This window comes from Pseudopipra pipra, chromosome W (assembly GCF_036250125.1).
Source record: "Pseudopipra pipra isolate bDixPip1 chromosome W, bDixPip1.hap1, whole genome shotgun sequence".
NCBI classification, from domain to species: domain Eukaryota; kingdom Metazoa; phylum Chordata; class Aves; order Passeriformes; family Pipridae; genus Pseudopipra; species Pseudopipra pipra.
Window position 1 is genome coordinate 3,661,834 of NC_087580.1, and position 21,860 is coordinate 3,683,693.

Consider the following 21,860-nt stretch of genomic DNA (forward strand, 5'->3'; position numbering starts at 1 on the left):
GTGCCCAAACCCCTTTTGTCCAAGATTTGAGGAGCTGTGAGTGCCCAAACCCCCCTGTTCCCAGGATTTTATGGGTCTGGGAGTGTGCAAGCCCCTGTTTTCCATTATTTTGGGCTCTGCATGTGCCCAAACACCCCCATTCCAAGGATTTTTGTGCTCTGAATGTTCCCAAACCCCCTGTTTCCAGGATTTCTGAAGTCTGGGATTGTCCAAGACCTCCCAGAAACTTGGGCCTCTGCATGTGCCCAAACCAGCTTTCTCCAGGACTGTTTGGGTCTGGGATTGCCCAACCCACCCGTTCCCAGGATTTCTAGAGTCTGGGAGTGTCCAAGCCCCTCTTTTCTAATATTTTGGGATCTGGGAGTGCCTCAACACCCCTGTTCGTTTGTCTTGGGAGCATTTGTCCCAACCTCACTTTTCCCAGGAATTTGAGGGTCTGAGAGTACCCAAACCCCCTGTTAGCAGGATTTTTGGAGCACCCAAATCACTGCCCTCAGTAAGCAGGACTGCAGAGCACTAAAAAGCTTTACTGGGAACATTGGAACAGCTGTTTGGGGTGTGAACAAAAGCAGGCGAACCCCCAAATCAGGGCAGGGTTTGGGGGGTCCCCGGCTGGGCCCAAGGCCACGGGGAGGGGCTGCGGCCGCCGGTGGCTCAGGAGCTCTGTGGGGGGAGAAAAGGGGGTGAGAGAAAAGGTGCTGGGGGGCAGGGGGGACCCAGAGGCTGTGGGAGAGCAAGGGAAGGACACGACCCCCGGGGACCCCCCTTTACCTTCTCCCGCAGGTAGAAGCCGAGCCCCAGCGCCAGGAAGACCAAGCCCAAGACGAAGCCCCCGACCCCCACCAGGATCTTGCTGTGGACGGTGTCCCGGTGGCATCTCTGGGGGGAGCCGGGGGGGTCAGAACCCCCAAAACCTCCTCCCACGCACCACCCGGCACCCCACAGAGCCCGGCCCGCTCTCCCCCAGCCCACCCGGGAGTCCCTGAAACCTCCTGCCAGTCCCTTCCCAGCCCCTTTAAGGATCCCACCCAGACCCTCCCAGCCCCTTTAGGACCCTCCCACCCCCCTCCCATCACCCCCAGCACTCACCAAACTCCCTCCCAGTTGCCCCCAGTTCCTCCCTTTCTCCCCCGGCCCCCTGCCAGTGTGCCCCCGGTGCTGGGGGGTCCGGGCCGTACCCCAGTGCCGGCTGAGGGGGTGCTCCAGGCTGACGTGCTCCACCTGGCAGCTGTAGGTGACCCCGCGCCGGGGGGGGGATTTCCAGCAGCACCAGCACCTGGTAGGTCCAGTCCCCGTTGGGGACCACGTCGGTGGCCACCACGTGCTCCAGCAGCTCCTGCCCATCCTGGAACCACCTCACCTGCACCGGCGCAGGGTAGAAATCCATCCCGGAGCAGAGCAGGCGGCCGGGGCCGGGCTGGGAGCCCGATGGCACCAGCGAGATGGACACGCTGGGGGGCACTGGCAGAGATGGGGGAGACACTGGGCTGAGCTGGGGGGCACTGGGAGGGAGGGGAGAGGGCTTGGAGGGCGTTGGGAGGGACTGGGATGGCACTGGGAGGGACTGGGATGGCAGTGGGAGGGAGTGGGAATAGAGTGGGGGAGAAGGGATTGGGCTGGGGGGCACTGGGGAGAGAGTTGGGAGATGTGGGAGTGAAGTGAGAACGACTGGGAATGGATCGAGAGGGTCTGGGAGTGGAGTGAGAGGGACTGGGAGTGACTGGGAAGGACTGTGAGTGACTGGTGTGGACTGGGCAGGAAGCGCTCGGGACTGGGAGGCTGAGTGATGGTGAGGGAACTCTTTGGTTTGGGTCTGCCTGGCAACTGGAGCGTCATCAGAGAGACGCGCTGGGATTGGGTGAAAAGCGGGAGATCGATGGCATCAACGCGTGGGGACGCGGGGGGGCACTGGGAGAGACTGGGATGGACTGGGATGGGGCCAAAGGCCACGGGACGGGTACAGGGAGGGCTGAGTGGTCTGGGGTGATTCCCAGGGAGGGTTTGATGGGCTCCAGAGTCATTCCCGGGGCAGGGCCCGAGGGGACCCGCTCTGCCCCACGCTCACCTCTGCGGTTCACCAGGAACGGGGTGGAGATCTCGTAGTTGCGCCGGGAGAACCTGTCCACCTCAGACCTTGCGTCCTCCAGAAGTTCCTGGTCGCTGTTACTATTCCTTGCAAACTTCTCCCCACGCGGAGTGTCCCCCACAAACACCCCCACATCGCTGTCGAAGTGCACGTACTGCTCCCGGTTGTAGATGAACCTCCCCACGTGCCTCACCCGCTCGGTGCCGTTGATGAAGTAACACTCCTTCTTTACCATCTGCTGGAACACCCCTGTGTGTGCAGGACACGGGTCAGGGGGTGCCCCGTCCCCCTCATCATCCCCCAGCCCCCCACAGCAGGGTGGGAGCTCAGGGGGCCACCCCGGACCCCCCTTTCCCATTCCCCGCTCACCCGACAGCTCCTCGCCCGCAGCCGGGGGGGCTCCCAGCACCACCAGCACGGCCCCAGCTCCCCGCACACGCTCCATGCCCAGCGCCGGACAGCTGCTGACAGCCCAAAACCAGCCGGGCGCCGCCGTTTTGGGGGGTTTGGGGCGCGCTGGGCTTGGCTGAGGGCGCAGTTGGGGCCCATTTTTCGAGGCGTCTTCCCGGCGACTGATGAGTCATCAGCGCGGCGCGCTGGGATTGGGCGCGGGCGGCGTGGGCGCTTTGGGATTGGCTGAGGGCCGTTGGGGGCCCCCGCGGCAGCCCCGGGGCTGGGGGGTTCGGGGGGGTTCGTGGGCTGCGGGGGAGGGGGGAGCTCAGGGCCCACCAAAAATGCCCAGCCAGGGCTCCCGCAGCTCCCACGGGCCCCCAAAATGAGTTGAGGGCGGTCTCTGATTGGCTGAGCTCGGGGAGGGCTCCGTTCCGGACGGGTCTGCCCGGCAGCTGATGACGCAACAGCAGCGCTCGCTCCCATTGGCTGCTGCTGCTGACCCTGCCCGGGCCTTGGGGGGTCCAAGGTGGGTTTGGGGGGTTCCAGGATTGCTGGGGATGGGGTTTGGAGTGTCGTGGATCGGTGGGAATGAGGGTCTGGGATGCCGGGTGTGCCTAATAACCCTCTGTTCGTGAGATTTTGGGAGTCTGGGAGTGTTTGAACCCCCCCTGTTCTCAGGAGTTTTAGAGTCTGGGAGTGTCGTAACCCCTCTATTCTAATATTTTGGGATCTGGGCGTGCCCAAACCCTTGTTTTCACAATTTTGGGGTCCTGGGAGTACCTAAACTTCTCTTTTCCAGGATTTTTTTTGGATCTGGGAACACCAGGAGACAATGGGGAAAGGGATGGGGACACCGGGAGCAGGATGGGAAGACCAGGAGAAGACTGGGGACACCAGGAACTGGGAATGGGGATATCGGGAGTTGGGAATGGCAACACCAGGAATGGGAACCAGGGGGGACCAGGAGAGGGCAAGGGGAACAGGTTGGGCATTACCAGGAACTGGTAATGGGAACACCAAGAGCAGGAATGGGAACGTGGGGAACCAGGATGGGGACACTGGGGACAGGAACGGGGACACTGGGAGCAGGCTGGGCATTACCAGCAATGGGAATGGGCACAGCAGGAACGGGAATGGGCACGGCAGGAACTCTGTGTCTCTGCTGGCCCCCCGGGCTGTGCCTTGGAGCCCTGACAGCTCCTGCAGGTCGCAGCTTTCCCAAGGCCTGGCAGCCCTCGCTGCCGTTGCCGGTCCTGCAGCGCCGGGCGGGACGCGCTGCGGATCCCGCCGGGCTCCGGCGCTGCCACGGAACCCGCCGGCACCGTCAGCCTGCACGGCACCCACGGCAAGGGGCACCACGGCCGGGCAGCTGCTCCCCACGGCATCGCCAGCCCACAGCACCCGGTAGCTCCCATTGACTCACTGCAGCAGGAGAGCAGCAAAGCCTGGCAGCAAACTCCCAGGGCAATTCTAGGGGCCAAAGGGACGCTTCCAGCAGCATTCCGGACTTGAGTATTCCCGCAGAATTCCTTCTCCAGCTCTGCAGCCTCTCGTGCTGTTCCAGGACTGTCGGGTTTACACTGCCCTCCTGCTGCTCCTGGCTCAGGGCTCGCCAGGTTCAGTGCCCCCTTGGCAGCCCCGGACAAAAGGAGGGCACTGCTCTGCTCTGCTTTCTGCTGCTGAACATCTTCATTCTCCTCCTCGCAAGCACCCACAACTCTCCCGCTTTACAAAGAGCAGCAGCACTTGGCAGGCCCGGCAGGATCTTCCCCACAAAGGCCGTGGCACTGCCCTGTGCTCGTCCTGCCACAGGAGCTCAAGGCTTCTGCACAGCACAACTTCCCAGCAGTGACCTCCCTGCTCCAGAGGGATGAGGAGCCTCTGCTGAACTGCAGAGATTCACACACTGCAACCACTGCACTGCCTGCATTTCCTGCCATTCTGCAGCACTTGGGCATCTACTGTGGCTCTTCCTGCTGTTTAAGAAGGAGGTTTGCAAGCTCTGGGAGCTGGATGGAGTTTTGTTCCAGCTGCCAGTTAAGGAAGTTTTCAACCTGTTACACAATACATGCAATGAAAACTCCAGTGATTTAAGAACTTGGACTCCAGCAGAACTGTTGGATTATTTATTTCATCAGGAAAAATAGACCAGGAAATAAAGCCATCCCTTAATATATCTAAGTCAAATGAACTCATTTAGGTAAATAAATAGGCTGTTAAAGGGAAATTACTGAGTTTTATATATGGATACATTAGAGAAGGGAGCAGGATACAATGCTTGGGATGCTCCTTGGAATACTAGTCCAGAAATGTCTTAGTCCAGAGCATTAGACTCCACAACAGAATCCTGCCAAGTAATTATATCCACATAGGAAAGGAAATTGTTGGGGATCCTGACCTGGCTTTTGGAGGTATCAGGAGCTCCTAAAAAACAAAGATATTAAACTGAAAACTTTATTCAAGTAGCTGAATCTACCCAGCGCAGGGCCTTCTACAGCTCATGGTGAGCTTTCTTTCAAGGCAGAAAACCCCAAACAGGCACAATCTTCCACTCCAAAGTCTCACCCAACTGCCTCCATCTCATCCCTGCCCTCCCCCAAGAAGATTCCACCAGCCAAGCCCAGGGCACTCCAAGGGAAACCCTTGGGTGACCTTGTCTGGTGTTCCCTGGGCACTGAGGGAAGAAGAGAAGTTTATCAAGGTCCCAAATGCCCACGGAGATCTTGGAAATCAGCTCTCCAGGATGCTTTGCAGGCCTTCTCAGTCAGCTTGAGCTCTTCAAATACACTTGTCCTCAGCGTTTTCTCTGAAAGGGTCACTATGGTCTGAAGGGTCAAACTCAGAAGTGTCTGAACCTGCAGACAGTCCTTCCTCCCGGGCAGAGATGCAGCTGCTTGGGAATGTTATTCCCTGCTGGCAGCTTCCCACAGAGCTGTGGGCACACATTCTCCAGGCAGCTCACTGAATGCAGAGTTTCCTTCCAACCTGGAGTCTTTGCTCTACAACATCTCTGCCAGGTGGCACTGTGTGATTGCAGGCTGGTTCTCCTGGCTCTGCTTGTGTCCTGCTCTCCTTGGAAAGCACCATGTCCATAAAGATCCAGATGATGATCCTGATCTCAAAGAGAATCAATAAAATATCATTAAACAGGCATAAAATGTCGAGAATCAATCAATGCAATGCCAGATCTATCTGAAAATAGACACAAATACAGTGTTGTGGAGCTCCTGGCTGGCCTTTCCCAGCTGTGTGGGGGGCGGGAAGCCCTGGGGCCTCACTTCTCCTGCCCCCTAATTAGGAGCAATTTCTTAGGCTAATTAACCACGGAGTCATTTGTCCCTGAGCTGCTTTGTTCCTCTGCCAGGCACAGGCCAGCCCGGGCTCCGCAGGCTGCAGGGCTGCTGCGTCCTGTCAGTGCTCAACACCTCGGATTTATTTGCCCCAAAAGGGAAAACGGCCCCGAATCCCGTGGGCCGAGCGCAGGAGGGGACAGAGTTCTGGCACAAAACTCCACCCGCCGGGTTTGCCCAGCCCGGGAAGAACCAAGGGCCCCGCAGTGAGGTGGGACCCCCCAGCAGCCCTTGTGTGCCGTGCCCAGCTGAAGCCCTCCCTGGGGCGCTCGGGGCTGGCTGGGCACACTGGGAGCGCTGGGAAGGGCCCCGGCTCGGGGCGGGGGCGGCGGGTGCCCAGCAGTGACTGAGGGGAAGGGCCTTCACAGGGACCCCCCGCGCCCCTCGCTGCCCACGGGAAGGGTTTTTGGTCCCTCTGAGCGATTTGGCGGCGTTTCTGGGCTCGGCGGGGCCGGGCAGGCGGCAGCGGGACACGCGGGGCCCGGGCCGTGCGGCGGAGCCGGGTGGGAACTGCGGGGCGGCCCCAGCGGGGCCCGAGGGCGGAGCGGAGCCGGTTGGGAACGACCCCCGATCCCCCCGGGGCCAGGTCTGATGCCAGGAAAAAGCGACGATATTAAACCCAAGAACCACAGGTGCTGCTGAGCCGGTGTTTGTTTATTTGGGCGCCGGACGCGCGGGGCACAGCTCGGCCTCACAGGCACCGCTCCCCCTCACAGCTTCCCTTGGATGCAACTGCCTCGTACATATTGATTGCACGTGTGTTCATCATGGCTGGGCTTCAGGAACAAAGATTTGGGAAAGGCTCTATCCACATTTGTTACAAGCACACTGGTGGCTAAAAAGGCCAATACAAGATAGACATATTCGATTGCAAAAAGCACAACAGAAAGACTCCTTAGGTGGCATATTCTGCAAGACACGGTTCTTTCTGCGTTGTCTTTTCTCCTCGATGGTGATCCTGCTGCGTTCTCAAAGGAAGCAGCAGCGTTAGAGATGGGGTGTCTCCAGACCTCCCGACTGGAGGCCAGAGTAGACCAGTGATGAAGATCAATGTGGCCAAGGCTAAGATGTTGTTTCAGGCAGTCCTTGTATCTCCTCTTCGGGGCTCCTCTCTTGCGGCAGCCGGTGGCAAGTTCACCACAGAGCACGATCTTAGGGAGGGGGTGGTTGGTCCTTCATCCTGGAGACGTGCCCTGCCCAGCACAGCTGTGTTCTCAGCAACATGGCCTCAATGCTTGTGACTGCTGCCTGTTCTAGAACAGATGGATTGGTCACATCATCTGACCAGTGGATGTTTAGGATTATACGGAGGCAGCGTTGATGGAAGCGTTCCAGGAGTCGCAGGTGGTGGCTGTAGATGACCCATGATTCAGACCCATATAAGAGAGTAGACAGCACAATGGCTCTGTAAACACTGATCTTTGTGCTTTTCTTCAAGTGTTTATTTTACCAAACTCGTTTATGGAGTTTTTGGAAAGCATTATATGCCTTTGCTAACCTGTTGTCCATCTCTCCGTCAATCTCACCATCCGAGGAGATGAGGTTGCCCAGGTAATTAAACTGTTGGACTGATTTGAGCTCTGATTGGCCAATGGTGATGTGGGGATGATGGAAGACTTCCTGAGGTGCAGGTTGATGGAGAACTTCAGTCTTCTTTAAGCTGACTTCCAGCCCAAAGAGCTCAGCAGCCTCAGCAAAGCAGGATGTTAAACGCTGCAGAGCTGCTTCTGTGTGAGCAATGAGGGCGGTGTCATCAGCATAAAGCAGCTCCCAGACAAGATGGTTTAAGGTCTTGGTGTGGACCTTCAGTTGCCTTAGGTTGAAAGGGCTTCCATCAGTACGATATCAGATGTAGATCCCGTCCTGATCATCGAGGTCTGCCGTGGTCCTTTGGAGCATCCTGCTGAAAAAGATTGTGAATAGGGTTGGTGCAAGAACGTAGCCTTGTTTCACACCACTGGTTATTAGAAAGGGCTCAGAAAGTGCATTGCCATATCTGACTTGGCCGTGCTGATCCTCATGGAGTGAGATGATCATTTTAAGGAACTTGGGGGGACAACCTAAACGTTCCAAAATCTGCCACAGACCTTTTCTGCTCGCAGGATCGAAAGCCTTGGTGAGGTCAACAAAGGTTCCATAGAGACCTTTGTTCTGTTCCCTGCACTTCTCTTGAAGTTGTCTGAGAACAAATCCCGTGTCTGTGGGGCTCCTGTTGGCTCTGAAACCACATTGGCTTTCAGGGAGAATTCTGCTATAGCAGGTATTAGTCTGTTCAAGAGTATTCTTGCCAGGATTTTGCCACCAATGGGGAGCAGAGTAATACCCCGGTAATTTCAGCAGTCTGATTGTGCTGGTTTAAAGGTAAACCAGCAGGGGAAATGAACTCAACCCAAAGGAGAGATTATAAGTCAGAATAACAATTTAATAAAATAACACAATAAGTACGATTATACAGACAAACAGTTGGTTTTAACCCACAAAACCCTAATGTATAACCCAGCACCCTGGGGCATGAACAGAGTGGTGTTTTTTGGCCCCCCTGGCCCCAAAATAAAGGGAGAGGGGAAAAACCCCTGTTGGTGAGAGTGGTGGTGCAGTCTGGTCAAGAGTGGTGGTTGCAGTTGGGTCGAGAGTGGTGCTCTGCAGTCTGGTTGACAGTGGTGGTCACAGTCTGATTGAAAAGTGGTGGTTGCAGTCTGGTTGAAGAGACATCGCTGACATCACAGGCAGAGCCGTGACATCACAGGGACAGCAGTGACATCACAGAGACAGCAGTGACATCAGAGAGATAGCGGTGACATCACAGGGACAGCAGTGACATCAGAGAGACAGCGGTGACATCACAGGGACAGCAGTGACATCAAAAAGAAAGTGGTGACATCACAGGCAGAGCAGTGACATCACAGACACAGCAGTGACATCACATGGACATTGGTGACATCACAGAGACAGCAGTGACATCACAGGAACGGAAGTGACATCAAAAGGGACAGCAGTGACATCACAGAGACATCGGTGGCATCACAAAGGCAGCAGTGACATCACAGGAACAGAAGTGACATCAAAGGGACAGCAGTGACATCACAGAGCAAGCGGTGACATCACAGAGAAATCGGTGACATCACAGAGACATCGGTGACATCACAGGGATATCAGTGACATCACAATGACAGCAGTGACATCACAGGAACAGCAGTGACTTCACAGGAACAGCAGTGACATCACAGGTACATCGGTGACATCACAGAGAAATCGGTGACATCACAAAAAGAGAGCAGTGATATCACAGCGACAGTGGTGACATCACAGAGACAGCAGTGACATCAAAGGGACAGCAGTGACATCAAAGGGACACTGGTGACATCACAGGGATATCGGTGATGTCACAGGGAAGCGGTGACATCACAATGACAGCGGTGACATCACAGGGACATTGATGACATCACAGGGACAGGAATGACATCACAGAGACATCGGTGACATCACAAAAACAGCGGTGACATCACAGAGACAACAGTGACATCACAGAGACAGTGGTGACATCACAGACACATGGGTGACATCACAGTCACAGCAGTTACATCACAGGGACATTGGTGACATCACAGAGACAGCAGTGACATCACAGGGACATCAATGACATCACAGAGAACGCGGTGACATCACAGGGTAGCAGTGACATCACAGAGACAGCGGTGATGTCACAGACATTGGTGATGTCACAAAAACAGCGGTGACATCACAGAGACAACAGTGACATCACAGGGTCAGCAGTGACATCACATTGACAGCAGTGACATCAGAGAGACAGAGGTGACATCACAGGGACATCGATGATGTCACAGAGACACCGGCAACATCACAATAACAGCAGTGACGTCACAGGGACAGCAGTGACATCCCAGGGACAGGAGTGACATCACAGAGACAGCGATGACATCACAGAGACATCGATGACATCACAGGAACATCAGTGACATCACCAGGACAGCAATGACATCACAGGGACATTGGTGACATCACAGAGACAGGAATGACATCACAGAGACAGTGGTGACATCAAAGGGAAAGCAGCGACATCACAGAGACATTGGAGACATCACAGAGACAGTGGTGACATCACAGAGACATCGATGACATCACATATACATCGGTGACATCACAGAGACAGAAGTGACATCACAGGGATATCGGTGAAATCAAAGGGACATCCGTGACTTCAAAGGTACAGCAGTGACATGACAGGCACAGTAGTGACATCACAAAGACATCCGTGACATCACAGAGACAGCAGTGACTTCACAGGGACAGGAGTGACATCACAGGGACATTGGTGACATCACAAAGACTGCAGTGACATCACAGTCACAGCAGTGACATCACAGGGACAGCAGTGACTGTTACAACCCGCCCCAGGAAAAAGGCGGGGGGGGTAACTCAGGTTTTATCAATAATTCCCTTGGGGTGGATTAAAGTGAAATGACACTGAATAATCGGGGTCTGAAAACATATTGACAAGGTTTATTTTAACAATTCTGTATCAACAGGTATGCCAGCATTTTGGGGGCTGTCATATAACAAGACCAACCTTTGGGGGGAGGAGAAAAATGCATAGGGGAGAGAAATATAGGGTAAGAGTAAGGGAGAGCAAGAAAAAAGAAAAGATAAGAGTGGTAAAAATGTAAATAGTCACCGCCCACTGGATCCAGCCATGTAAAAGGAATGGTCTTGATCCGCAGGTGGGGAGGGGAAAAGAAGGAAAAATCCCCCCCAAACCCCCAAAGTCACCAGTCAATATCCATATCCTTTGCACCTCCCCCAAGGTGGGAGTTGTTTTCATAGGGTGGTGTCCCCCTTTTTGGGGCGGAGTTCATGTGGAGGGCGTGGTAAACTCGGCTCTTCCCGCCTTTTGGGGCTTGACATCTTCTGCACTGGAGGAGGGGGATGGGCCCAGTTGCCCATCAGAAAGTCAAAAGCCTGCAGAAGTCTCTTAGAATGCATAAATCATTAACCGTTCCAGTCTCTGACACCCCCCAGAGTGCGGGTGGGGCTGGATTGGAGGGTCCCGGCTGGGTCCGAGGCCACGGGGAGGGGCTGCAGCCGCCAGCGGCTCAGGAGCTCTGTGGGGAGAGAAAAGGGGGTGAGAGCAGGGTGGGGGGCAGGGCGGGCACAAAGGCTGTGGGCAAGGGGGGGGACAAAACCGCCGGGGACCCCCCCTTTACCTTCTCCCACAGGTAGAAGCCGAGCCCCAGCGCCAGGAAGACCAAGCCCAAGACGAAGCCCCCGACCCCCACCAGGATCTTGCTGCGGACGGTGTCCGGTGGCATCTCTGGGGGGAGCCGGGGGGAGCAGCACCCCCAAAACCTCCTCCCACGCACCCCCCGGCACCCCACAGAGCCCGGCCCGCTCTCCCCCAGCCCACCCGGGGGTCCCTCAAACCTTCTGCCAGTCCCTTCCCAGCCCCTGTAGGGATCCCACCCAGCCCCTCCCAGACCCTTTAGGACCCTCCAACCCTCTCCCAGCACCCCCAGCACCCACCAAACTCCCTCCCAGTCGCCCCCAGTGTGCCCCCGGTGCTGGGGGGGCCGGGCCGTACCCCAGTGCCGGCTGAGGGGGTGCTCCAGGCTGACGTGCTCCACCTGGCAGCTGTAGGTGACCCCGCGCCGGGGGGGGATTTCCAGCAGCACCAGCACCTGGTAGGTCCAGTCCCCGTTGGGGACCACGTCGGTGGCCACCACGTCCTTCAGCACCTCCTGCCCATCCTGGAACCACCTCACCTGCACCGGCGCAGGGTAGAAATCCATCCCGGAGCAGAGCAGGCGGCCGGGGCCGGGCTGGGAGCTCGACAGCACCAGCGAGATGGACACGCTGGGGGGCACTGGCAGGGACGGGGGAGACACTGGGCTGAGCTGGGGGGCACTGGGAGGGAGGGGAGAGGACTTGTAGGACATTGGTAGGTATTGGGATGGCAGTGGGAGGGACTGGGAATAGAGTGGGGGAGAAGGGGCTGGGCTGAGGGGACACTGGGGAGAGAGTTGGGAGGTGTGGGAGTGAAGTGAGAACGACTGGGAATGGAGTGAGAGGATCTGGGAATGGAGTGACGGGGACCAGGAATGACTGGAAATGACTGCAAAGGACTGGGAATGACTGGTGTGGACTGGGAAGGAAGCGATGGGGACTGGGAGGCTGAGTCCTGGGGAGGGAATTCTTTGGTTTGGGTCTGCCTGGCAACTGGAGCGTCATCAGAGAGACGCGCTGGGATTGGCTGAGGGGCGTGAGCTCGGTGGCCCCAGCGGGGTGGAGACGGCGGGGGGGGCACTGGGAGAGACTGGGATGGACTGGGATGGACTTTGAAAAAGTGGAATGGACTAGGAGAGACTAGGGGGCATTGGAAGGACTGGGAGAGACAGGAAAGAACTGGGAAGGGGCAACAGGCCAAGGGAAGGGCACAGGGAGGGCTGAGGGGTCTGGGATGATTCCCAGGGAGGGTTTGAAGGGCTCCAGGGTCATTCCCGGGGCAGGGGCTGAGGGGACCCGCTCTGCCCCACGCTCACCTCTCCTCTCCAGGATGAAAGGAGCACCAAGTTTGTAGTTGTGCCGGCAGAGCCTGTCCACTTCACCCCGTTCGTACTCCAGAATTACGGGGTTGCTGTTCCATTGCCTGGCCCAGAATTCTCCGTACGGGGTGTCCCCACATAGACCCCCACATCGCTGTCGAAGTGGGCGTACTGCTCCCGGTTGTAGATGTACCTGTCCACATACCTCACCCGCTCGGTGCCATTGATGAAGTAACACTCGGCCTTTCCCATCCACTGGAACACCCCTGTGTGTGCAGGACACGGGTCAGGGGGTGCCCCGTCCCCCCCCCCATCATCCCCATCCCCCCAAAGCAGGCTGGGAGCTCAGGGGGCTACCCCGGACCCCCCTTTCCCATTCCCTCTGCCCCACGGACGCCCCAGCACCGGCTCTTGGCTGGGGGGGAACCCCCCCATCAGCCCCCCTGGGATTGACAGGGTTTGGGGACCCCCCCACTGCCGATCGGATCCCCCCAGAGCCCCAGGGAACCGCTCCAGGGCTCGAGAGACACCCAGGGACCCCCATGGCACCCCTCTGCCTGCTCTCCCACCCACCCTTTCCCCCCTCTCCCTCCCCTTTCCCACCGGCCCCACAATCCCCAGACCCCCCCGCCCTCACTTTGGGGCTCCCACCACCCTCCCACTCTCTCCGGACCTTCCAACCCCCCTCGCACTCATTTTGGGGCTCCCACACCCTCTTTTCTCCCCTCTTTCCCCCCCTTTCACACCCCACCCCCCTGCCCGCCCCCCCCCGCTCACCCGACAGCTCCTCGCCCGCAGCCGGGGGGGCTCCCAGCACCACCAGCACCGCCAGCACGGCCCCAGCTCCCCGCACACGCTCCATACCCAGCGCCGGACAGCTGCTGACAGCCCAAAACCAGCCGGGCGGCGCCGTTTTGGGGGGTTTGGGGCGCGCTGGGCTTGGCTGAGGGCGCAGTTGGGGCCCTTTTTTCGAGGCGTCTTCCCGGCGACTGATGAGTCATCAGCGCGGCGCGCTGGGATTGGGCGCGGGCGGCGTGGGCGCTTTGGGATTGGCTGAGGGCCGTTGGGGGCCCCCGCGGCAGCCCCGGGGCTGGGGGGTTCGGGGGGGTCCGTGGGCTGCGGGGGAGGGGGGAGCTCAGGTGAATCCAAAAATGCCCAGCCAGGGAGTGCAGAGAATTGGGAAGCTTTACTGGGAACACCGGGAGCAGTCGGCTGGTGTCAGAACAAAAGCAGGCACAGGGGGATACACGACCCCCCAAAAATCAGCACAGGGGTGGATTGGGGGGTCCAGGCTGGGACCCTCAGCCCTTCAAGGACCTCCCCAAATCTGTTCTCAGCCTTTCCATTTCCCCACAAAGCCGCTCCCATCCCCAAAAGGCTCCCCCAAACTCCCTCCCAGTTGCCCCCAGGACTCCCCAAAGCCCTTCTCAGCCCTCCCAGCACCCACCAACCTCCTTCTCAGCCTCTCCATTCCCCCCCAGACCCTTTCCCTTACCCCCCAAACTCCCTCCCAGTTCCCCCCACTGCCCCCAGAGCCCCTCACCCCCCTCCCAGTGTGCCCCCAGTGCTGGGGGGGCCGGGCCATACCCCAGTCCCGGCTGAGGGGGTGCTCCAGGCTGACGTGCTCCACCCGGCACCGGGGGGGATTTCCAGCATCCCCAGCACCTGGTGGGTCCAGTCCCCGTTTCCTCAAGAGAGCACAGAGGAAAAGACTCCAGGCCAGGGGAGTGGATGAGATGAGATAAAGAGAGCAGGTCCTTTAGTGGAGCCTCAGGCCAGGGGAACACACACGACGTGCACCCCCCAGGCAGTGGCTCTGGGATTTTAGAACAAGGTCCATCCAACCCCAGATCTCTCCACCTCCCACTTCTGCCCCGTTCTGCCCCCAACACACCCCTTTGAGAATTGGCTTTGGGGTCTTTGGGACCCCTTCTTCCTCAGCTCCATCTTCTTTGCAGCACCCACAGTCCTTGGAGCTCCTCCAGAGTTCTGGGCTTGAAGGTGGCTGTGTCTGTGTGATGTCTTCTGGTCCAGGCTTTTCTACAATTCTACCTTGAAAAGAAGACTAAACACGCTAACGGGATTTAGAGGGGTTGATATGGGATGGGGTAACAGGGTTAGGGATGTGCAAACATTATGCTACAGGGTAAGGGATAGAATGCAGCTCCATTAAAATCTACAATCACTGCACCACTACTTCTAAAATCCACCAAAGTTAAAAATTCCAAAAAGCTGAGGCATCACACCTCTTCTTTTACAGTTCTATCACAACTTTTTATAAGTCAATCATATTATACTATAGAGCTCCATTTCTATGTTGGTTACGTACACCTTTTATATACCTTTATATACCTTTTATATACCTTTATATACCTTTTATAAACCTTTTAATGTGTTAATAAAATCCCAGGCATCTTCCTTGGAATTCCCCACATCTGGGGACCGAGAAGATCTCCTTGAATAACACTTTCAGTGGGCACTGGAATCCTCAGGGTCCTGGAACCCCTGGAGCATCAACAGCTTTGTCCCTCCAAAGGGGTCCCAATTTGTTTCCAATGGTTCAGGAATACAAAATAAACCAAATACCAGTTTCCAAACCAAATCAATTTATAAGTCCAGAAATCACAAGTTAATATCCAAAATAGCAGAAAGGATTTCTTCAAGATTCTTTCTTTGCAACCTGAAGTACTCATAATACAAAAGAAACCAAATACCTGTTTCCAAAACCAAATAAACCAAATACCAGTTCCAGAACCAAATAAACCAATGAGTCCAGACTCCCAAATTAATATCCAAAATCATGGCTGAGCTGCATGAACGAAGATTTGGGAAGGGCTCTGCCCACATTTGCTACAAGCACACTGGTGGCTAAAGAGGCCAATACTGGATAGACACGTCCAGTTGCAAAAGGCAGAGCAGAAAGACTCCTTGGATGGGACCGACAGGACACGGTTCTTTCTGCGTTGTCTTTTCTCCTCGATGGTGATCCTGCTGCGTTCTCAAAGGAAGCAGCAGCGTTAGAGATGGGGTGTCTCCAGACCTCCCGACTGGAGGCCAGAGTAGACCGGTGATGAAGATCAATATGGCCAAGGCTGAGATGTTCTTTCAGGCAGTCCTTGTATCTCCTCTTCGGGGCTCCTCTCTTGCAGCAGCCGGTGGCAAGTTCACCACAGAGCACGATCTTAGGGAGGGGGTGGTTGGTCCTTCATCCTGGAGACGTGCCCTGCCCAGCACAGCTGTGTTCTCAGCAACATGGCCTCAATACTTGTGACTGCTGCCTGTTCTAGAACAGATGGATTGGTCACATCATCTGACCAGTGGATGTTTAGGATTGTACGGAGGCAGCGTTGATGGAAGCATTCCAGGAGTCGCAGGTGGTGGCTGTAGATGACCCATGATTGGATCCATATAAGAGAGTAGACAGCACAATGGCTCTGTAAACACTGATCTTTGTGCTTTTCTTCAAGTGTTTATTTTGCCAAACTCTTTTATGGAGTTTTCCAAAAGCTCTCCATGCCTTTGCTAACCTGTTGTCCATCTCTCTGTCAGTCTCACCATCCGAGGAGATGAGGCTGCCCAGGTAATTAAACTGCTGGACTGATTTGAGCTCTGATTGGCCAATGGTGATGTGGGGATGATGGAAGACTTCCTGAGGTGCAGGTTGATGGAGAATGATTATTATTATTATTCTCACTGTAATAAAAGATATTTTTTGTGTTTGAATATTTCTGGTACTTGTCTTTATTCCAGACATGTATCCAAAGGAACTGTCTTTTCCCTAGATAGGGAGAGCCTCAGTAACTGTCTGTGTTAGTTTTGTCTTCATCTCTGGTTTCTCTAAGGGTCTTTGTGGTTTAGAAATTCTGCCTTCTTGGTGTCCAGGTCTCAAAAATAGATTTCTCTGCCAGGTCTCTGACCACTGAAATATGGCAGGCCTTAAGCTTTTACTTTGTTTTTCTAACAAATGGCCATGGGCCAGAACTTGTCCATCATCCATTGTCTCTTGCCCCCATTCAATCTCCTGCCAGCAGTTTCTCCCCACTGCTGGGCGGGCTCCTTTGTCAAGCACTAGAACTTGTTGGGTAACAGGCCCAGTCCTGTTGCCTATTTTTCGTGGGGATGTGCAGGAGGGCATTGAGTCTTCCAGGAGCAAATTGGCAGAGGACCCCAAGCTGGCTTGCAGTGTGGATGTACTGGAGGGCAGGAAGGCTGTGCAGAGGGACCTGGACAGGCTGGACCTCTGGGCCGAGCCCGTGGGCATGAGGTTCAAGAGTGCCTTTGGTGCCTTTGGGGCCTCTGGTCACAAGAACCCCCTGCAGCTCCAGGCCGGGGGCAGAGGAGCTGCAAAGGGTCCCCGTGGGAGAGGCCCTGGGGGTGCTGGTGGACAGAGGCTGAACCTGAGCCAGCGGGTGCCCGGGTGGGCAAGAAGGCCAAGGGCAGGCTGGTCTGGATCAGAAAGAGTGTGGCAGCAGGAGCAGGGCAGTGATGCTTCTGCTGGACTGGGCACTGGTGAGGCCACAGCTGGAGTGCTGTGTCCAGCTCTGGGCCCCTCAATTCAGGGAGAACCTTGAGGGGCTGCAGTGGGTGGAGAGCAGGGCAATGGAGCTGGGCAAGGGTCTGCAGTGCATGACCTCTGAGGAGCAGCTGAGGGAGCTGGGCTTCTCCAACCTGGAGGAGAGGAGGCTCGGGGCTGACCTTCTCCCTGTCCACAACTTCCTGACAGGAGGCTGGAGCCAGGTGGGGGTCAGCCCCTTCTCCGAGGCAACAGGCAACAGGACAAGAGGACACGAGGACCTGCCTGTCAGGGGCTGTTTGTCAGGGACAGGAGTAGGACTTTTTGGAGAGAAACAGGGATTAGGTATTGAAATGGGCTTCCCAGGGAGGTGATGGAGTCACCGTCCCTGGAGGTGTTTAAGCAAAGACTGGCCATGGCACTGAGTGCCGTGGTCTGCTTGACGTGCTGGGGATGGGGCGTAGGCTGGACACCGGTTGATCTCACAAGTCTCTGCCAACCTCAGGGACTCTGGGCTTCTGTGCCAGCCCAGCCTTTGGGGACAGCGTGCTGGTGGCTCCGAGGCTCCGTCCTTGCCTTGCCTTGCCCATCTCCTGGCTGCCAGGCAAGGGCCTTGTGACATCACAGCCTCTGTGGAACAGCGCGGTGGCTGAAAACTGTCAGGGCTGTGTCCCCGTGCCCAGAGCCTGGGCAGAAGTCGTCTGGCAGGGACGGGCAGAGACTGTGCAGAGGTGTCAGCTCGTCCCACAGCAGCACGATGCCCAGCCAGGGCATCTCCTGACTCCTCAGGCTCTCGGTGCTCCTGCTCTTGCCTGGCCCACTCGAGCCTTGCAGCCGTGCCACAGGTGCCATTGCTGAGAACCGGGGTTTTCCTTGGATGGCCCCTTGCCAGAAAAGGCAGGAGAGGCTGGAGAGAGGGGAAGGAGGGGGGTCAGGCCGCTGGGATGGTGCCGGTGGGCCGTGAGCCCGAAGCCAGCAAGGCCTTGGGCCCACACGGTGTCAGGGGAGGACTGAGAGCCCCCAGGGAGGAGGAAAGCTGGGCAGGCCCCAAGGCTGCTGGGCCTCTTCCTTGCCAGCCCTTTGGCCAAGGCCCCGAGGCAGAGGTGGGGCTCAGCCCCTGCACAGCAATGGGGCACAGGCTGAGCCCCAGGGACACCAGAGCCAGGCGGCCTGAGCTCTTCTTCCTGCAGCGTCTGCCTGGGGCAGCCCAGCCAGGCCTGAGTCTCTGCAGGAGAGGCCAAGCCCAGCCAGAGAGGGCTCAGCCCTCTGAGGCTGCACTCACTGCAAAGGGAACAAAACATTGGCCCAGAGGACATCCTGCCCCCAAATGGAGAACTGGAAAGGTCAAGAATAAAAAAGTCACCCCCTTCCATTCTTCAAGAAATCTTTAGACCATTTTCCTAAAAGCATCCAGGACTCAGGTCACCCAATTTTCTCTCTGACAAGGGTTTTCCATGGTTCCCCTCAATTCCCAGGTTCAAGGGGGTCCCAGCACACTTTGGGATGCGTTGGATGCTGTGTTGGGGTGCAGATGTCCCCCCAAAGCTCCCCCAGAACAGGGTGACACAAGGGGGGCACAGAGGGGTCCCCATTCCTGATCCATCCTGGAGCAACCACACTGGGGGCAACTGGGATCAGAGTGGGAGCAGCTGGGCCCCTGCTGGGCTCATACTGGGACCATCCTGGGAGTGACTACAATACTACTGGGAGTATGTGAGAGGGACTGCAAGCATACTGGGGATGACTGGGATCATACTGGATTCATACTGGAAGTGTTTGGAAGTTACTGGAATCATACTGGGGGTGACTGGACACATAGTGGGATCATACTGGGAGCAACTGGGATCATGGTTGGGGCACAAAGGACAGAGGGAGGGGAGGGGAACAGAGAGGGGAGGGAAAGAGAGGGGAGGGGGAATTTTAGAAAGGATGAAGAGGAAAGAAAGACAAAAGAAAAGAAGAAAAGTAAGAGAAAAAGCCGAGTTTAAACATTCAGTAAATGTGTGAGTCACTGGGAGCTCCCAGGTCAAAGGCAGGTGAAGTGTTTGCAGGAGACAGGAGCCTGTTCAGGGCTCAGGAGCTGCTGCTGCCCAAAGGGAGGAAACGCCCCGAGGGCTCGGAGCAGAGTTTGTGCTTTGGGGCCTTTGCCAAGAACCCGCAGGAGGGAAAGCAGTTCCAGCCAGGGGGGCCCAGGGGCTCCCAGCACGGGCCCAGGGGCTCCCAGTCACCCCCAGGATGGGCCCAGTCACCCCCAGGATGGGCCCAGTCACCCCCAGGATGGGCCCAGTCACCCCCAGGATGGGCCCAGTCACTTTTAGACATGCCCAGTCTGATGCCAGCATGATCCCAGTCACTCCCAGTCTGATTCCATTCTCTCCTAGTAGGATCCAAGTTACCCCCTGCAAGGTCCCAGTTGCTCCCAGTCAGTCCCTGTATAATCCCAGTCAATTCTGGTGTTTCCCATTATATCTCAGTTGCCCCAAGTGTGGTCCCACTCATTCCCAGTCGTTTCCAGTAGCTTCCAGCATGATTCTAGTTGCTTACAGCCACTCCTAGTCACCCCCAGTGTGGTCCCAGTCACCCCCACGATGGCTGCAGACACTCCCAGTAGATCCCAGTTGCCCTCAGCACGCTCACAGTCATACCCAGTTACTTCCACTTGCCCCAGGATGCTTCCAGTTCCCATCAGTACGATCCCAGTAACTCTCAGTCTATGCCAGTTGCCTCCAGCATGCACCCTGTCACTCCCACTTACTCCCAGTTCCACCATACTTCCAGCATGGCTTCACTGGCTCCCAGTTCCACCCTGTGTAGTTTTACTCACTCCCAGTATGATCCTGGGCACTGACAGTCACTGCCAGGATGGTTCCAGTATGACCCTGGTCACTCCCACTAGGATCCCAGTCACTCCCAGTCACTCCCAATAGTATCCAAGTCACTCCCAATTGGATCCCAGTTACCGCCAAGGTGGTCCCAGTTGCTTCCAGTACGATCCCAGTTGCTCCCAGCGTGGTTCCAATTGCTCCCATTCACCCCTTCTGTGCTTCCAGTCACTCCCAGTAGATCCCACTTGACTCCAACAGGCTCCCAGTCAACCCCAGTATCATCTCAGTCACTTTCAGTCATGCCCAGTATCATCTCACTATGATTCCAGTCACTCCCAGTACAATACCAGTCTCTCCGAGTAGGATCCAAGTTACCCCCTGCATGATCCCAGTTGCTCCCAGTCACCCCACTAGAGTTCCACTCCCTCCCAGTCCCTCCCAGGACCATCCCAGTAGGATCCCAGTGACACCCCAGATGGTGGCACTCACACCCAGGATGAACCCAGACATGCCCTGGCACTCCCAGGATAAAGCCATTTGCCCCCAGCAGGCTCCCAGTTCCTCCCAGTCACTGACTATGGTTCCAGTTGCTCCCAGTATGATCCCTGGCACTCCTAGTTACTCCCACTATGATCCCAGTCAGTCTCAGAATGATCCCAGTCACTCCTGGTCTCTCCCAGTATATCCCAGTTGCAGTCAATGTGGTCCCACTCACCCCCAGTTGCTCCCAGTAGCTTCCAGCATAATCCCAGTTTCTCACAGCCACTCCCAGTCACTCCCAGTGTAGTCCTAGTTGCTCCCAGTTTTTCCACTGTTATCCCAGTTGCTCCCAGTTGCCCTGAGCAGAGACCCAGTTGCTTCCAGTATGATCCCTGTCTGATCCCAGTCTGATCCCAGTAATATCCCAGTATTATCCCAGTACAATCACAGTTGTCCCCAGCATGGGCCAAGCTGCTCCCAGTTGCCTCCAGCACAGATCCAGTCAATCCAAGTATGATCCCAGTCTTCCCCCACCATGGTCCCAGCCAATCCCAGTTGCACCACTGTAGATCCAGTCACTCCCAGTGTGCTCCCAGTCACCCCCAGGATGGTTGCAGACTCTCCCAGTAGATCCCAGTTGCCCTCAGCATGCTTACAGTCCTACCCAGTTACTTCCACTTGCCCCAGGATGCTTCCAGTTCCCATCAGTATGATCCCAGTCACTCCCAGTCTATGCCAGTTGCCTCCAGCATGCACCCTGTCACTCCCAGTTACTCCCAGTTCCACCATACTTCCAGCATGGCCCCACTGGCTCCCAGTTCCCCCCTGAATACTTCCAGTTATGCCCAATATGATCCCAGTCACTGACAGTCACTCCCAGGATGGTTCCAGTGTGGTCCTGGTCACTCCCACTAGGATCCCAGTCACTCCCAATAGGATCCCAGTTGCCCCCAAGGTGGTCCCAGTTGCTCCCAGTATGATCCCATTATGAGTCCAGTCACCCTCAGTACAATCCCAGTAACTTGCAGACACTTCCAGTACGACTCCAGTTTGATCCCAGTCATCCCCAGTATGACCCCAGTCACCCTCACTGTGTCCCCAATTTCTCCCAGCATGGGCCAAGCTCTCCAACTGTGATCCCAGTATGATCCCAGTACTCCCCAGCATGGTCCCCGTTGCTCCCAGTTTCTCCCAGTGTGATCCCAGTTGCTCTAAGTTGTCTCTAGGATTGACCCAGTCTCTCCCTTTAAGATCCCAGTCTGATCCCAGCATGAGCCCAGCAGGGGCCCAGCTGCTCCCAGGATGACCCCAGTTGCCCCCAGCGTGGTTCCAGTTGCTCCCATTCACCCCTGTTATGGTTCCACTCACTCCCAGACACTCCCAGTATATCCCAGTTGCCCCCAACATGCTCCCAGTTGCTCCCAGTATGATCCCTGTTGCCCCAGTTCTGGTCCCGCTGGCTCCAGTCCGGGTCTCGGTGTATCCCAGTGTCCCCCCAGTTCCCCCACCCCGCTCTCACCCCCTTTTCTCTCCCCACAGAGCTCCTGAGCCGCCGGCGGCCGCAGCCCCTCCCCGTGGCCTCGGGCCCAGCCGGGACCCCCCAGTCCAGCCCTGCCCACACTTTGGGGGAGTCGTGTGTCCCCCCCGGCCCTGCTT

At 56.7% G+C, this 21,860-nt stretch overlaps 3 protein-coding genes across 3 annotated transcripts in view; 1 reads left to right on the forward strand and 2 right to left on the reverse strand.

Annotated features, from left to right (window-relative positions):
* The window catches only part of LOC135404459 (class II histocompatibility antigen, B-L beta chain-like), a 106,835-nt gene extending 84,975 nt beyond the window's left edge, over nt 1-21,860 (forward strand). The window contains exon 4 of the mRNA XM_064639219.1: nt 21,744-21,860. Coding sequence (XP_064495289.1) covers nt 21,744-21,752 — 9 coding nt within the window. The 3' untranslated portion in view covers nt 21,753-21,860. The remainder of the gene's footprint in view (nt 1-21,743) is intronic.
* LOC135404348 (class II histocompatibility antigen, B-L beta chain-like) lies at nt 589-13,517 on the reverse strand. Its single transcript, XM_064639079.1, is given in 6 exon segments — nt 589-663; nt 11,052-11,158; nt 11,426-11,707; nt 12,378-12,521; nt 12,524-12,652; nt 13,164-13,517. Coding segments are annotated over 6 exon segments (756 nt in total). The 5' UTR covers nt 13,249-13,517; the 3' UTR covers nt 589-654.
* LOC135405983 (class II histocompatibility antigen, B-L beta chain-like) lies at nt 1,073-2,372 on the reverse strand. Its single transcript, XM_064640495.1, has 2 exons — nt 2,066-2,372; nt 1,073-1,461 (listed from the first exon to the last, which is right to left on the reverse strand). Exons 1-2 carry the CDS (start codon nt 2,319-2,321, stop codon nt 1,073-1,075), a joined length of 645 nt encoding a protein of 214 aa, XP_064496565.1. The 5' UTR covers nt 2,322-2,372.

Bases quoted from the DNA above. Each gene is read 5' to 3' on its own strand.
- LOC135405983 (XM_064640495.1), bottom strand. From the start codon at position 2,321: ATGGTAAAGAAGGAGTGTTACTTCATCAACGGCACCGAGCGGGTGAGG. The intron at 1,462-2,065 runs GTGAGCGTGGGG...CATCTCTGCCAG, and splicing joins GTTCCTGGTGAACCGCAGAG to TGCCCCCCAGCGTGTCCATC.